The sequence below is a fragment of the Balaenoptera physalus genome (assembly GCF_965194825.1).
Source record: "Balaenoptera physalus genome assembly, chromosome: 5".
Lineage (NCBI taxonomy): Eukaryota > Metazoa > Chordata > Mammalia > Artiodactyla > Balaenopteridae > Balaenoptera > Balaenoptera physalus.
The window spans coordinates 123,980,608-123,996,251 of NC_138884.1; the positions used below are offsets into that span (position 1 = coordinate 123,980,608).

Genomic DNA, 15,644 nt, shown 5'->3' on the forward strand with positions numbered 1-15,644 from the left:
GTCATGTTTTTCCATGAAGAAAATATTATTTTTCCTATTGCTTTCTACTAGAAAATTGAAGAAATATTCCCAAGTGGAAAATAACAGTCAAATACCTGACGTAAGAAACGATTCAGTGTCCATACATCAACGGCATGCTTGGCACTTTCATTATATGATGTCTTAGCAACTGGGAGTTACTGCAACCCATGGAGAATGCTCTTCAATCATAAGCACTCTGCCCACTAGACTATCTCCTCTCCACTACACTTTATGCTGCAGTACTTAGAAAGCATATTTACTGCTGCCCTTCTTCCCTTCTCTGGCTGGAGGTATGATCAACACTGTTTTTTTGCTAGTAAGTAACCTGCTATCTTGAGGTGTCCTTCCTTTAAATGTTTTTAAATTGAGCCTTCTGGTTAACTCTAGTGGGACAATCTCCCTAACATTTTCCATTCATCTGAAATTAACAGTACAGAGGACAGTAAAAAACCATTAACATTTCTGAAACTCATAAATCAAAACGTGGAATAATTTGGGGAAAACATTATGAAACTAAGAACATTGAAGGCCAGTATTCAAACCTTGAATTTTAACATAATATGGTCTCAAAGTGTTAAACTGATTGAGTTGTTAATAGTGTGAATTTGATAGAAATGGACAAAACTGATTCCCATTGATAATTCAAAGCTCTGTGCTATGCAATTTCATTCTTTGGATTAAAGTGAAACAGTGATAATTTAATTTAAAACACAACAAACAAAAAGCTTTAAATTATCCAGTGCCTCTTTATCTCAGAAAGTGAGGTCTTACAAAGCCCTGCTGTCGTAATAAGAGGGAAACGGGAACTCTGAATAAGGTCCACATTTACTTTTGTCTAGCAGTAATCCTCTTAGCTCTCCTTGATGTCAACAGTTGTGTCAGGAAAGGAAGAAACCACTGTTTGCATATCTAGAGCTATCATCAAAAGAAGAGCTAAGAGCAACCAAAGCGCATTTCTAAGGCAGCATGCAACACTTTTAACTGAAGACCACAGCTATCGTCAGTACAATGGTCAACAATGAAATGAGGTCATCTCATGTTAGAAACACACTGTTTGACAACTACCTTAACAAAAAGAAAAGAACTTTTCTCATATCTCAGAAAGCAAAATCAAGAACAAAATCCAAAAAAATAAAAAATGTATGTATCTATATAGTGAAAGCAAATGAGAGAAACAACAAAAACAGTAAAGAACTTAAGAAGGGTTACAAAGAGTCCAGGTATACCAGCGCCGGGGTAGGAATATTTTCTTTGGGGCTGGTTACCACGTTGGCTTTGTTGTTTATCTGTAGGTATGCAGAAAATAGAAAAAGAGATGCCTTAAACCCCTCGGTAGCCAATGTCTCTATACACAGCATGTCTACGTGGAGATATAGACATGAAAATAAAGAGCCACTGAAGATGAACGTGAAAGACACTATGATGACTGACAGGAATGATGATCAATTCTAGTCTCCGATGGTCACACCCAGGCTAGGACTGTGTCTGTGATGGTGGAATGACAAAACGGACTTGGCTGCTTTGGCTGTGCCACCTTAGCAAACAGACAAAGAGCTGCTTCAATGGAGCTCAAATCAAGTGTCAGAGTACGAAATAAATGTAAACATTTTCATACTCTTCAGGTTGGATTCTGTTTCCCAGCTTCCAATTTTCATTGTTATGAATACATTCCTTTTTTCATTTGATTCTTGAGCCTGAAGTCACACACAGACTGTCTTTCTCTGGGGAGCCATCATCATTTTGTTTCGTAGGTATCAAATTAAACACTTAGGTCTTCTGATGAAATGCAGGCTTTATAATAAAATATCTTAAAATGATAAGTCTGGGTCTCCTTTAAAAAATACATCTTCAATTATAAATGAGCAAATTGAACTCTTTACTATATTCTGGATGCAAAATGACTTTATTTTTCACAATTGTTTGAGAGGAAAACACTATGTATTCTGTCAAATTACTGCTATTGTTGAAGACTATTTGGTAATACCATTCCCTTGCTTTAACATAATTGGTTTTGACCTTAAAGAAAGATCATTATCACTATGGAAGCCACTTTGTGAAAACAACTCAGAGGGTCAATAAGTATTATAATGGCCCAGAGAAGACTCTTTGTTGACAAGTGGCAACTTGAAACTACAATTGAGTTTGGTTACTAAAGAATCAAAGACTGAAAAGTAATAATCAACATTCACTTAAACTCATGCATGACATTGTGATTATCAAACAAATATAAATTAACATTCATTGTCTTGCACTATATTATCTAGTTATTTTCTTTACATATTATTATCTAAAAAATACATCCCATAATTTTAGTATAAATGTACTTAAGGACTTAAAGAGAAAAACATTCTGCATAAAATAAATGAATACCAAATGAATATTTATAAGCAATTACACCAATTTAATTGTTTAGACTTTCTAAGAATTCTTTTCTTTCATATTTTATACCTACAGATCATATTGAAACTGACACTGAGAGGAAGACAGAAGGTCCAAAAAATTAACTTGGGTATGTAATATTTTGCTTTTCTATTCATTCCTATTTGTGTGACTATTTGGTACCAGTATTATTTAAATACACTATAACACTGCACTCTGTGACATGCAAGAAAAGAGAGAAAACTTGGTGCCCTTTAAATATTAGACCATCAATCTATGTTTTGTGGATAGTTTAAAATTTTTCTTTAAATAGAAGTGTGCAGAATTTAACATAAAATTTGTGCAACAGCCAAAAAGAGATAAGAGATAATGGAGTTTATTAAAGAAGGGTCAAAATTCAGTATTCACTTTAGTACAGAATATATGAGAAAAGAGGAGGGACACACATGCAAATAATTTCCTATTCAGGAAGAGTGCTTGGCAAAACACAGCTGACTTCTTATCAAATGATCAGAAGTGTTTAAGATTAAAGCCCACAGGTATTTAATATACTCCATTTAGTTTGTATCAGTGATTGCAAAGAATGAAAGAGGAATATACTGAGATCTTTTCTGTTTTGAGATATGAGACTTGATTTTTTTCCTAGGTTGTGGTTGCCAAGAACTGCTTTATTTTAGTGGAAATGTCTCACGGGCATACCTATGCACACAAACTTATCCGTATAAGCGCACACACATCAACACACACGTTCACACACACGTTCACTCACAGATACACAGCATACACACACTGTCGTCTCTTCCAAATGAAGGCCATTCTGTCTGGATGAGCCATCCTTTATTGTCAGGCACGGCAAATATGAATTAAATGAATATGTCCCTCAACCACCACTTTTACTTGTGTTTAAATGTACAGTTAAAAACTTCTTTGTTAAAGATTAGCTTAATGATTTTTTTACTGTAGAAAATCTTTTGAAGGTATTTGTAATATTGATTAATTTAAAATAATAGGAGAAATTCTAGGTAAAAGGCTAGGAGGACTTCTTTTTAAAGAGTCAAATATCAAGTATGGGCTCAACCACAGCTGTCTTTTAAATATACAAGAGCTCTGGCACTTTTGTTTGTGAAATATATTTTACGTTATGGAAGCAGAGTATTTTTATTTAAAAAAATTAAATGAAACCAGATTTTTTTTTTTTTTTTTTGAAACCAGATATTTAAATGATGCACTGAACTACGCTTACAAGGCATGGGCAAGATATTCTTATTTTTCAGGTGTTGAGTTCATTCAGTTTTAAGGTTAATAAATATTTTTTCCAAAGGTTCTTAACTTGGATGAAACCTTGTAAGATCACTTTCACACAATTTATAAAACTCCATGGTGGATGCATTCTGGTTTATCTGAACTGAGAATCACTCCTATTTTAGTAATCATGATCACCATTTAAAAATAATCCTATAGTGTTCCTTCACTTTTCACAATAATTATAGACATTAATTATGTCATGGTTTCTTCAGTTTTAGGAGAAAATTGCACTTTTTTAATAGCATATGGATGACGGTATAAACTTTTTACATATTTCAAAAATTCCATTTCAAAGAAAAACAATAATATTTGAACATGGCCACTGTGTTTGATAGTTAATTAACATTAACCTGTAATGATCCTATACTTTCTCCACTTACACTAACTTAGGCAAATAAGACTGTTCTATTCCTAAGTGTGAATTTTCACAGGAGGAGAAATCTGGCAGATAGAGATCCTCACCATCATCTGAACACTCGAACTGGACTTCCTTTTCTGAATTGACCAGTCAAAGAGAAAGGAAAAGAAAAAAAATATGACCGGTTGAATTTTTAAAGTATCAAAGCATGGAGCACAGAATAATTTTGTCTTTAAAGGTGAACTATAAGTTGACTGGAAGAAAAAAGTTCTGGAAATGTTTCTTTCTATATAAGGATAGTAGTGAAAATAAATGTCTTAATAGAAACTGGGAGCTCTGCATCACCAAACAATACAGAAAAACACAGGGGAATAAAACATTTGGAAAATTTAAAATATCACATTCCCACCAATGTTACATTGGGAAAAAAGCAGACATCAACAGTCATTACTGAACTTTAAGTTGAATAAACTAAGCAGAAGGAAGAGAATATTACAGGTTGAGGAAAGGAATTAATCAAAGGTAAATGCCAACCTAACGGGAATCACAAGTGCATGGTCACCATAGCTCTGGAAATTCCCAAATCACACACAGACAGGTGCTGAAGAAATGACTGGGCATGAACATAAGAAGTGACAAATGATTTTCTAAGTTATATATTCAAAATGAACTGACCACTTGACTTTGGGTCAAGTTCAAACGTTAGAAAATTAATTAATTCCCAAGAACGTTGAAGTGTTCATGAGGAATGTAGGTGTCTGCCATTGGAAGAGAAAGAAAAGGATTAAAGAAATAAAACATCGAGGTAATACTCTGGAAGATAACAAACATAATGCATGTATAAGGTTATATTCAATCAAAGGTAAATTCCTATGAAACAAAACAGAATCAGTAGAAAATAAGCTGTATTATTTTGTTTAGAAATCCAAGAAAGTCAAAATATTCTGCCATTATCTTTCTTGGAAAATTTTTCTAATATTTGTTCAGGATATTCATGTTAAGTCTGTCTCAATACCTTATGATAGAAGAACAGGAACAATTAAGACCTTTATAAAAACTGCCCAAGCAGAGAAATATAGTCATTTGAATTTTGATTTCCTAGACTCAATGATTTGATTTTTTTTTCCCCCCGTGGGCTATAAATTTCAGCAGCCTTCAAGAACATAGCATAACTATTTGGAAAAGCATTTGGTTTTCAGGGATTTTCAGGTCACCATGACAGTTTGAGGATGTAGTAAAACAGAGAGGATTTAGACGTTCAGTTTCTATAGTAACTCCATATAAAGTCTTATTTTGTCATGATTATTTAATATATAATAAGTAGAGAAAATGCAGCTTTTCTTGGTATAAATATTAGTCATTCCTGTATATTAAATTATTTTATATTTCAACCTGCATCCTTTATCAGGAACTATAAAAAGTATAAGCTGCAATGACTTAGAATTTATATTTAACATTTAAAAATAATCCAGCATCTGAAAGTCGGAAATGAGTTTAGGAGCACCTGTTTAACTTACCTTTACTCCATCTGGTTTCTTCAACAAACTCTTGGCTGCTGCAAAACGAGAGTACAATCAGTTTAGTGAGTTATCCATAGAAACCGATAGCCAGGCAACAAAACAGGTTATTGTTTCCTTCTACCACCTTTACTGATTTATGGCCAACATATGCCAAGTTATCAAGGTCACATTGATGAGCGCGAGCTTACAGGACATTGAAATACAGTATCCCTTTTCTTAATCTTGCCACATCAAATTTAGAACTAAATTCTTATTTAGTTCATTGAATATAATTGGACACTTTGCCACTTATATTATTGGACTTTATTTCACTGTTGGCTGTGAAAAGGATACTGGAACTTTAACTGGACTATGCTTTTGTAATCCAGAAAGTTGATTTCAAGTCTTTAGCCATCAGCTCACAGATTGTTATTACATGTTCATTCACACCAAAAGTATCAGTTCTGCCACTTAAGTCCCTCTTCCTAGAGGTTTAAAACTCGTTTGTGACAATTTGCTCTGGCTAAATAACATTCTTTTTAATAAATATATATTTGAAATCAGATAATTTCATTTTTACAAAAATATTAATAACTATACTTAAAATGAAATGGTATATTATTGACCTAGAGCAAATTTTTTAAACGCTTAGCATATGACCTTTAAAAAAAGGTATTATGTATTTTCTTATACTTCAAAATCAGAATACAAAGGTCATAAACAAAAGCCTTTTACACTGAAAAATTAAAACTCACAAAATTTGAGGCGAGATAGAAAACAAAATGAAATCTTCAACTAAATCAGAGAACTCCTAAAGTACATGGTCTTACATGAAATTTTACTTTTTCGGAGGGAGCTTTTAGCATTTCTTCTGTCACTGAACTCCTTGAGTATATTAAAAAGTGAAGTGAAAAATATACTTATGAATGGGTACCTACACAGTGAACGGATTATGTAACTGTCAATGACAATTAGTAGATCAAGTGTAGAACATCCACACACATGTAGGACAAAGTACACACTTATGCTTCCATTTAATGTTAATTTTATATATATATATAGTTATTTAAGTACATCAGAATAGAATTTGGTATCTGAAATGGAAACACCTAGCTATAATAGAACTGCATGAACATGTAATTTCCTGACATCTGTTTGATTTGGGCCATTAGTTTGATATCACTTTGATAAAATTTTAAATTTATTTAAAATATACAAAAATGTTAATTTTATTTAGTCTTTAGCAACAAAGCTATTAATTTATTATTAATAAGACTGTAAGAAATAGTAGTCTTAGCTATAATACTGTGTGCCTGGAGCTAAAAAGCAATATTAAGTAAATCCTGTGGCAGTTAATAGGTTAGAAAGCAAACTCAGAATAATTGGAATTGCAATAGCAAGCGAAGAGAAGACAATGATTCAGGGTAAGCAGGGATTTGGCCTGGGAGATGCAGAAATGTCCCTTTTGCTTACTATTCACCTTACCTCACAAGAAATACATTCCACATAACGGGAGAAAAGAAAAAATAAAAACAACTTTATAACCATATACTTATGGACAAGTTACTTTAAAGAGCATGTCTGGCAATGAAACAGAATGAATACTCAAAACTAAAATGCAATATCAACTATAAGATGTAACTGCGTCTAATGTTATACCAGTTGGTTTTGAAATGACGGATAAAAAAAAGTTTGCTTTTCATGCTAAGACATTCAGAAACAATATCAAATCCACATATTAGTCGTGAGTTTTTAGTTTACATGATGATGAAAAGGAAAATGTGAGGTAAAACGCTTCTATACATGGGTACATGTATTAATAAAGGCCCAATTTATGCCTGAGACTTTAACAAAATGTACAATCTTAATTCTGGAGATTTTTTTCAAGTTAGTTTGTCATTAACAATACATACCATAGAAATCATCCTACTTTTTAGTGATTCATTAATGATTGGGCCACAGTGAATATTAATTTATTTGAATGTAGCATATATTAGTTAATATTTAATGAGATATTGAACTCACCCATATAAATGTCAACTATATTAATCAACTGTTCATAAAACAGGTAACTTGACAAAGGCAGTAACAGGATTTTACTACACCAAACAAATCGGACAAAATGCATACAATTGACTAATACAGTCCCTCAGTTTGTAGCATTACTCATTGTATTATTATCATTGTTGCTGTTTAACAGGTCAGTGGAAGCCTTTGGAAAGCCTCCTGCGAACTCACATTATATACAAAGGGAGACAAAAGGTGACCATTTAATAAAATGGTAAACAGTAACTAGAAATTGGTTGAGAAGTTTGGAAAACATGATAATGATATATATAGATCATCACCTGACATCACTACAATACTCAGAAGTGAAGTATGTAGCAGGAATAAATTACTGAAGACATAGCTGGATAATTTGATGCTGCAGATCACTTATATAAACAGTAAGCAAAGTAAAACAGTAGTATTTTTGGTATAATCGTCTGACAATTGTTCCACGTTTAAACAGCCAAACAGTAAGTTTTACCAATGCAACTGCCTTGCTTCTTCACTCCCTCTCCATACATAAGGCTGATGAGCTTTTACCAAAATTTTATTTTTGGAAACCTGATCCTTTGAGGTAACCTATCAAAAAAAGGAGTTCCAAAACTCAATTTCTGGAAAGAGTATATACTTTATGTTGACTTCGGCGAGTCACTTCTACAATAAAGAAATAGTTTAGCTTCTTTCAGCCCATTATTTAAACAAACTTATTTTTACCAAGAAATCATTTCAAGGAACGTTTACTACTGTGGGGTAGGTTCTCTGTAAATTCTTGAGTTTAGATACCTTCAAAAGTTGTAATCATTCTTATAGCAGGCCAAGCTACTACAGAACCGTACTTTCAAAAGAACTTAGGCCTAAGGGAATTGGGTTCCTCAATAATGGCCTTCTTCTAAAAATCTTGCTTACTGGGATTCTCTGAGAGAATGAGACAAAAAAAGAAACTATTCATAGTTATTACTGTATGAGATCTCAGTTAATTCTGCGTTCAAAATGCTGAGCTTCAAGCTGGGGGGGAGGACGTAGTTCCAAAGTGTGTGCACCCCCGCAGGGATGGCAGAGGGGTTCCAAGTCCTGCTCCAGTGCCGAGCAGAGGCGGCGCTGCTGGGGCGCTCTCGGGGAGAGTGCAGTCACGGGCCTAACGCCTCTGCGAGCCGGCGCCCACAGGCGTGCAAGGAATCCATGGCACACGTTTGCCACCCCTGAACAACAGTGTTTTTCTAATGATTAAAGAATTGAAAATTAAATTCCAAAGAAGATACCAGAGAGGAGAGGAGGGGCTCGAGAGCCGAGTGCTTAACACGTGTACCTGAAAAGTTCCTGGTAGCCAGCATAGTTGTCAAGATGGCACCCTGTCAGAGCGATAAGAATACAAAATTAGTGCTGCCTTTGCAAAGCACTGACCTAACAAAGAAGCAGTTTTTGATAATAAATCTTCTCCTAGCCTTACTTTCAGTCAGGGCATGTTTGCTTGGCTTTGGCTTTGGTTTCCTGAGAGTAGCGGGGCCTATGTTTCTCATAATGCTGGGACCACCCTTGTGGGGGCGGCCAGATTCCGATGATGAACCCTCACAGCTGTTTTCCACTGAAGGGGGGGACCACGGCCACTGATCCTAGCTCCTCCTCGTAGCTTTAATTCCAGTGTAGATTCCGTTTCCCAAGGACCCAGGAGAAGAAGAGTCCTGAGGCTCACACGTTTAAAAGCCTTTGCCCATAGCTCTGTTCCTCACACAGAATCTCTGCTCTCGCTGCCAAATCGCCCTCCTCACAAAAGTGGAACATTTCTTACCTTCAGTTTTCTTCTGGCATTGAATTTCTTCAAGCAGTCAACAGTCTCCTGTCTGTGCATCATGGAAGCAACAGTAGAACGTTGCTGGAAGAGGACAAAAATAAACTTAATTGAGGATATTCAGAAGATATGCCTTCCTCAACTTCATCAAATTTTTATTAATGGTGCCTGCATCCATCTGACAAACTTATAAGCATTCAACTGCAAGAGTTTCCTAATAATGAAAGACTGATTTTAGCCAAGACTATTTGTAAGACAAATTTTAAAGGAGAATGTATTTTTCATTTGACCTCCTGAGATCTTCGGAGAACTGTCACTTACACAGATCCATGGGTGTTTCAGTGCCTCCGAGGCTGTGATACGCTTGGCAGGGTTGATAGTAAGCATTTTATTGATGAGGTCTTTGGCTTCAGGAGTCACTGTGTCCCACTCTGGTGATGGAAACTTTAAAAATATGTTTATAAAGGGTTTAAAAAATAGATACACTCAGTGGAACAGAGAAGAGCCAAATATACTAATAATTTCCTTACGTAGTGAATTTCTTGTATAAGTTAAATTGTATCTATATATAGACAAACTGATATAGATATATATATATCCCCCCTCTATGTATATATCTATATATTAAGATATTGAGTGTAACTGATAAGGGACAAACATGTACACTAAATTGCCATAACTAGTGATACATTCTTAAATTTGGAAAAATAAACTCAATCTTCTAGTCCTCTCAAAGCATATTTGCTTTGATATGAAAATTCAATTTTATGCAGCCTTTCTTGTAATTATGGAATTTTGCAAAAGTCAGTAAAGCTGAGACATTGTCACATCGTCATGCTACTATGCCAAGGTTCAAAATAATGTGTTACACACTTCCACAACTCATCAACAGTAATAGAGAAAATAAAACAGCTTCAATTCCTGTTCCAAAACTGACCTATAAATTGTCGCTATTTGGAGTGCGGCAGTGAGAAGAAATTTGAGACTACAAATTTGAGCCTCAGCAGGATTTCATTTTAACACTTCAAAAATGATAAATTTCACCAAAAGAAAGTTCATGAAATTTACTCTCATAACTTCTATTAGTAATCCGTTTGTATAGTAATAATATGATACAGAGATTTATTCTAAATTTCTGTGTATAAATTTTTTGTTGATAATTATGTAACCTCACTTTCACTTAATAAGCATATTTAGTAGAAATAATATTCTTGATGGGTTAAGAAAAATGTATATCGCATTAGTTTCTAAATAAACAAAATATCAGGTTCTTTTCTCAATTCACGAATTTTTATAGACAATCTTGAGAAAAAAGGCATTGTCACTGTGCCTTAATGGACTAAAGTTAGTTCACTTTTAGTAGTCATAAAACGGGCAGTTTGTGATCCACTGGCAAAACAAAACATAAGAAAAATGATATTGACTCTTTAATACTTGCAAATTTTTGCCAGTTTAACAACTGTCATTTTGATTCCAGAAGTTTATTTTAGGCAGTTGTAAAAACTTGCTAATCAGGAACTATTGAAGAAACACTCAACCCTGCCTCTTTATGATGTGCAGATCTTCTGATAGTAAATGAGGGGCTGGGTTCAACCCAGATAAAGGTGGGCCCTTTTCTTATTTTTCTAACTTTCACAAAGTCATTCCTTCACATTCACCAAGCAGTGCATTGCAGAGCTGTGTCTTCCCAGAGGGGTGCCTAGTTCTAGTCTGTAAAGATGGTGAATGTGCTAGCTTGGCCAGGTAAATTACAATTTGGTTTAATTATCATTAGTCTGGCTAAAATGGAATGCTTCAAAACTAAAAGATTTTAAATACCTGTGATACACACATCCATCTGAATGTTACGTTTAGTCAGAAATGCACTGGGGAGTTCATGAGACCTCATACAATATAATACAGACTTCTCATAACTTTTCTCACAGCCACATTGAGCTTTTAACTTGTACACAGAAGGTGGACCCAATATTGCCTACCGCTTAGTTAGCCCACTTAATAACATAGGAAGAGCACGTCCAGACCTTGCATTCTGACTTCCAGAGGACTGTGTGAGGTAAAACCAGAGGAGGTGGTAAATCATATTTACAGACATATTTATCAAAGGAGAGAAAATTATACCAAAGAGCACAAAGTTAAGCCCAAAAGACAAAGTAGATAAGGTCTTGCTCTTCCGATACAGAACTTAATTCATATGCCTATTTTCAAATATTCTAATTGTAATGAAATGTATTGGAATTGTGCTTTTCAAATATTTTTCAATTGTGAAACCCATTCTTCAAATGAAAGCTCTCAGAGAAGCCATTTGGGTAAATAAAACAAAAACAGTCAAAACTGACATAATGGAACGATGTTCTATTTGATACATGGATCATTGCAAAGTATTGTTGGTATACAATTATGTGATAAGCATTTGAAAATATAATTCAGCTAAACAGGTAGTAACCATTTCTAAAGCAAAAATCTTTTAATTTTTATATGTTTTAAAATGCACTAAGATCCAAATGCTTTGACAAGCAAGGTCCTTCCTTAGAGACTTCAAACTGTTTACCTTTCAATCTTAGGAGATATTGAGCTAAAAGGAAATAGAAACTGGATATAGATGCTGCATTGCTTATTCTTTATCTCCCTTCCCCTAAGAGATTGGAAAATAATAAGGGACATTATTGAAAATTATGGTTAAAATAGCAATGAGAAAAATCTGGTTCTCGGTCAATAAACAAAAAACCCTCGTCTAAAGCTGGATGAACATTTATTACATACATCATAAGCTCCAGCCTTGATCTGCTGATAGAGTCTGTGCTGGTCTTCATCCCAGAAGGGTGGATATCCAACCAGTAGAATGTAGAGAATGACCCCTGGAGGGAATGAGCATATTAACATAATGTTAAGTCACAGACAACAATACGTTAAATGTGGCAGATCCACAATGACATTAAGCCACACCCATTCAAAGAGGGGAAACTGGATTGTTGGTAAACTTCAGAGAGACGTGTTCTGATCTACTCTGAAGTGTTCTGTGGAGGGTGAATGCTGTTCCCCCTATGCTCAAGAGCTCTGATTATGCGGCAGGTCCAGTGCATGCACCAAAGAATTCTAAAGACGCACAGCAGGACAACAACCAAAGATGAAGCGCACCTGCCATTGTGGCTGACACACTTGGCCTCCCTGATCCCCGCCTATATATGCTCTCCCTGCGCTTTTATCTATTTAGACACCATGTGATTTTAGTCACTTTGCAGGTTGACATTTAAAAACATAACGTTATTTATTTCCTTAGTCATTTTGCTGCTAATTAGGACATTTTGTAGAGCAATTGTGCCCTGGTTATAGATTCATGCTCTAAATAGTCAGGGTCCCTGGGAGTGTGGATAACATATAAAGAGATGAAAATCCTTTTCTCTTTAATGACCTTAGTCTTCAAAAATAGAGTTTTTCAGTAAAACAACTAAACCAGTGTTACTACAGAAGAGTATATGTTACAAAGAGGGAAAAGTAAGAGGAAAGTGAAACTGTACATAAAATTCAAAGAATTAGATACTCAGCTTTAATACAATTTGAGATCTTTTTCATAAATATCAATATGTAATTATTCACAAATTAATTTAATCAATACTTTTAAATTAACTTTGAAATTAAAAAAATTTAACTGATTTAACTTTTAAATTAAAAAAAAATCTTTTAACTTATAAATTTAAAAAAAATTCTTGCATTTGCTAGTTTTTAACTTGCCTTGAAATCATCTCTGGGGTCTAAATTTCGCCCGGGACTGTCCTTTTTATCATCATATGTCCCTTCCTCTACTTTTGAAATACTGTATTACCCTGCTTAAGGTCTTCACTTTCTTTTCTAGCCCATTGTCCCTGCCATTACTCTGACGTCTCCTGCTTTCGTTTCTCTTGCTGAGTCCCCTTAACTGGGGAAGCCTGGGAGAGGTGGTAAGACAGGTGATACATTGCCTGGAGGGCCTGAGTCTTCTCTTTCCCTTTGCCAAAGCTGGTCTCTTTGTTTCCTTACCTTTACTCTGTTAGTGACACCTAGCCCTGCTCCTGTCCATCAGACTTGACATCTGTATACGATAAACACTGTTGCAGCTAAAATGGCTTTAAACAAGGGTTTATTCACCCTAGACTTTTCTAACCTGCTTCAGGAAGGCTCAGTTCAAAAGCCGATCACTACTGGAATAAAGCATTTTAAGCAGCATTCTTAAATAAAAACCCAACAAGGCTTTAAAATCAAGATTGAAAGTTACTTCACGGCAGTAGAGTTTAAAAAAAAAAAAAAAAAAGGACAATGCAGAAAATTACAATATATTGGTACCTCACCTTCACAACATGAAAATATTTTTTCCATCACTACATTACAGACTTAATGTGCATTCATTTAAATTTATTTTCATATTTTTACTATCTGATGTAACAGAGGCATCTAATGACAATGATGATGATGAGTGTCTGTGTTTGTGTCCCCAGGATGCAAGGAGAAAAGAGGATGCACTTAAGTAGTTTTAGCCCTCTGCTGTGGTTTAGGGGGTGAAGAAGAAAATCAGCTTCGTAACTGGAAGAGTCTATAGCAATTTTTTTTTTCTTTGTGAAAAATTATGGAGTAATTTTTATGCAGTAACATAGCTTAATAACACAGACTGCATTTAAAAATATTTTTAAACATCTTTATTGGAGTACAATTGCTTTACAATGTTGTGTTAGTTGCTGCTGTATAACAAAGTGAACTGGCTGTACATATACATATATCCCCATATCCTCTCCCTCTTGCGTCTCCCTCCCACCCTCCCTATCCCAGCTTTCTAGGTGGTCACAAAGCACCAAGCTGATCTCCCCGTGTGATGCAGCTGCTTCCCACTAGCTATCTATTTTACATTTGCTAGTGTATATATGTCCATGCCACGCTCCCACTTCGTCCCAGATTACCCGTCCCCCTCCCCATGTCCTCAAGTCCGTTCTCTTATAATGATTTTTAATTAGACATTTTTCTAGTAAACATCTGGAGTTAGACTGTTATAAAATTATAAAGCAGACTCACAACTGTGACATTTAGCATTCTGGACCTAGGCCTGGCCTGCTTCTGACGCTTTGTTCTTGTGCATTACATCTACTGGTAGACACTTGGTATGGTACTTCTCTGGGAAGGGAAGGCTCACAGACAGTTCATTCCCCAAGAATCAGCAGCCACTATGTAGATAAATGCTCGTGATTTAATTGCTTGATTGAGGGATTTCTACGAAAAATGTACTTTTAATAAAATAATAGCATAAATATAGTGGATTTAAAAATACTTTCAGGCTGGAAGATTTAAAGAAAAGAGCTACATAGACATTATTGAGCAGACTGATGTGAAATTGTCAATGCCTATTTAAATAAACACTGTTTTGTAAGCTTACTTTGCCTTGCTCAATAGACTAGATTCCAAGGCATTTCTGGGTTATGTGCTTTTTTGTGGCTCTATTTTCTGAAAGTACAGAACAACGATGAGAGTTGTGGCATATTAATAAGGATAATATTAGTAAATTTTATTGTAGATAACACTGGCTGAGCACTTACCTGTGCTTTACTGCATTACCTCATTTAATCTCTATACAATACTATGAGGTAGATGTTATTGCTCCCATTTTACAGATGAGGAAACAGAAGCCGAGAGCTGAAGTGACTTAATTGTTTGAGCCACAGGCAGCCTTGACAAAGTCATGTCTTAAACATTCCCTGCAGCCACTTTTTCTTTATTTATGAACTTTAACAAGAATGGTCATTTTAAGTTTTAAATTGTTTGTGTTGTCTAATTGAGAGGCCTTGACTTTCACTAGGAAGGTTTCAATTTGGTTCTGCCTTAAATATTCCCTGCAGCCACATTTTCCTTTAGCTATGCACTTTAACTTGATTATTTTAAAGTTTTTGTTGTCTATTTGAGAGTTCTTGCCTCACTAATAAAAATCCGATTTATATTTTCCTCATAATCCTAATATTTTACCTTTTTCTCCTAGGTCAGAGAAAAAGATGGCACTAAGACATCTATAACTAAAGCACTAATATCTTTAAAAGCCAATCAAAGGGTCTTCATTTTCTTTGCAAGAACACTTCAGGGGGTGATATGACCTCCAAATGTCAGCTGTCTCTCCTGATGTTAGCAGCCCTTCATGATCACTGCCTAGATATTTCACTAGGGGTTACAAAATAATAATGATATTCTAATTCTATTACACCTTCCTTAGTCTAAGAATAACTTACTTAATCAGCTG

The 15,644-nt window shown here is 34.9% G+C and overlaps 1 protein-coding gene across 17 annotated transcripts in view; it reads right to left on the minus strand.

Annotated features, from left to right (window-relative positions):
* CAMK2D (calcium/calmodulin dependent protein kinase II delta) overlaps window positions 1-15,644 on the minus strand; it is a 283,772-nt gene that overhangs the window by 37,647 nt on the left and 230,481 nt on the right. For 4 of the 17 annotated variants that reach the window (XM_082462879.1, XM_082462883.1, XM_082462878.1 and 1 more), the window contains exons 9-13: window positions 12,158-12,252; window positions 9,719-9,841; window positions 9,398-9,481; window positions 8,918-8,960; window positions 5,581-5,615 (exon numbers count right to left, since the gene is read on the minus strand). In XM_082462879.1, the coding sequence (XP_082319005.1) occupies window positions 5,581-5,615; window positions 8,918-8,960; window positions 9,398-9,481; window positions 9,719-9,841; window positions 12,158-12,252 (380 nt within the window). Of the gene's footprint in view, window positions 1-1,247; window positions 1,308-4,167; window positions 4,201-5,580; window positions 5,619-8,917; window positions 8,961-9,397; window positions 9,482-9,718; window positions 9,842-12,157; window positions 12,253-15,644 lie in introns of all 17 variants that reach the window. The other 13 variants (XM_082462893.1, XM_082462881.1, XM_082462892.1 and 10 more) reach the window with 5 other exon arrangements.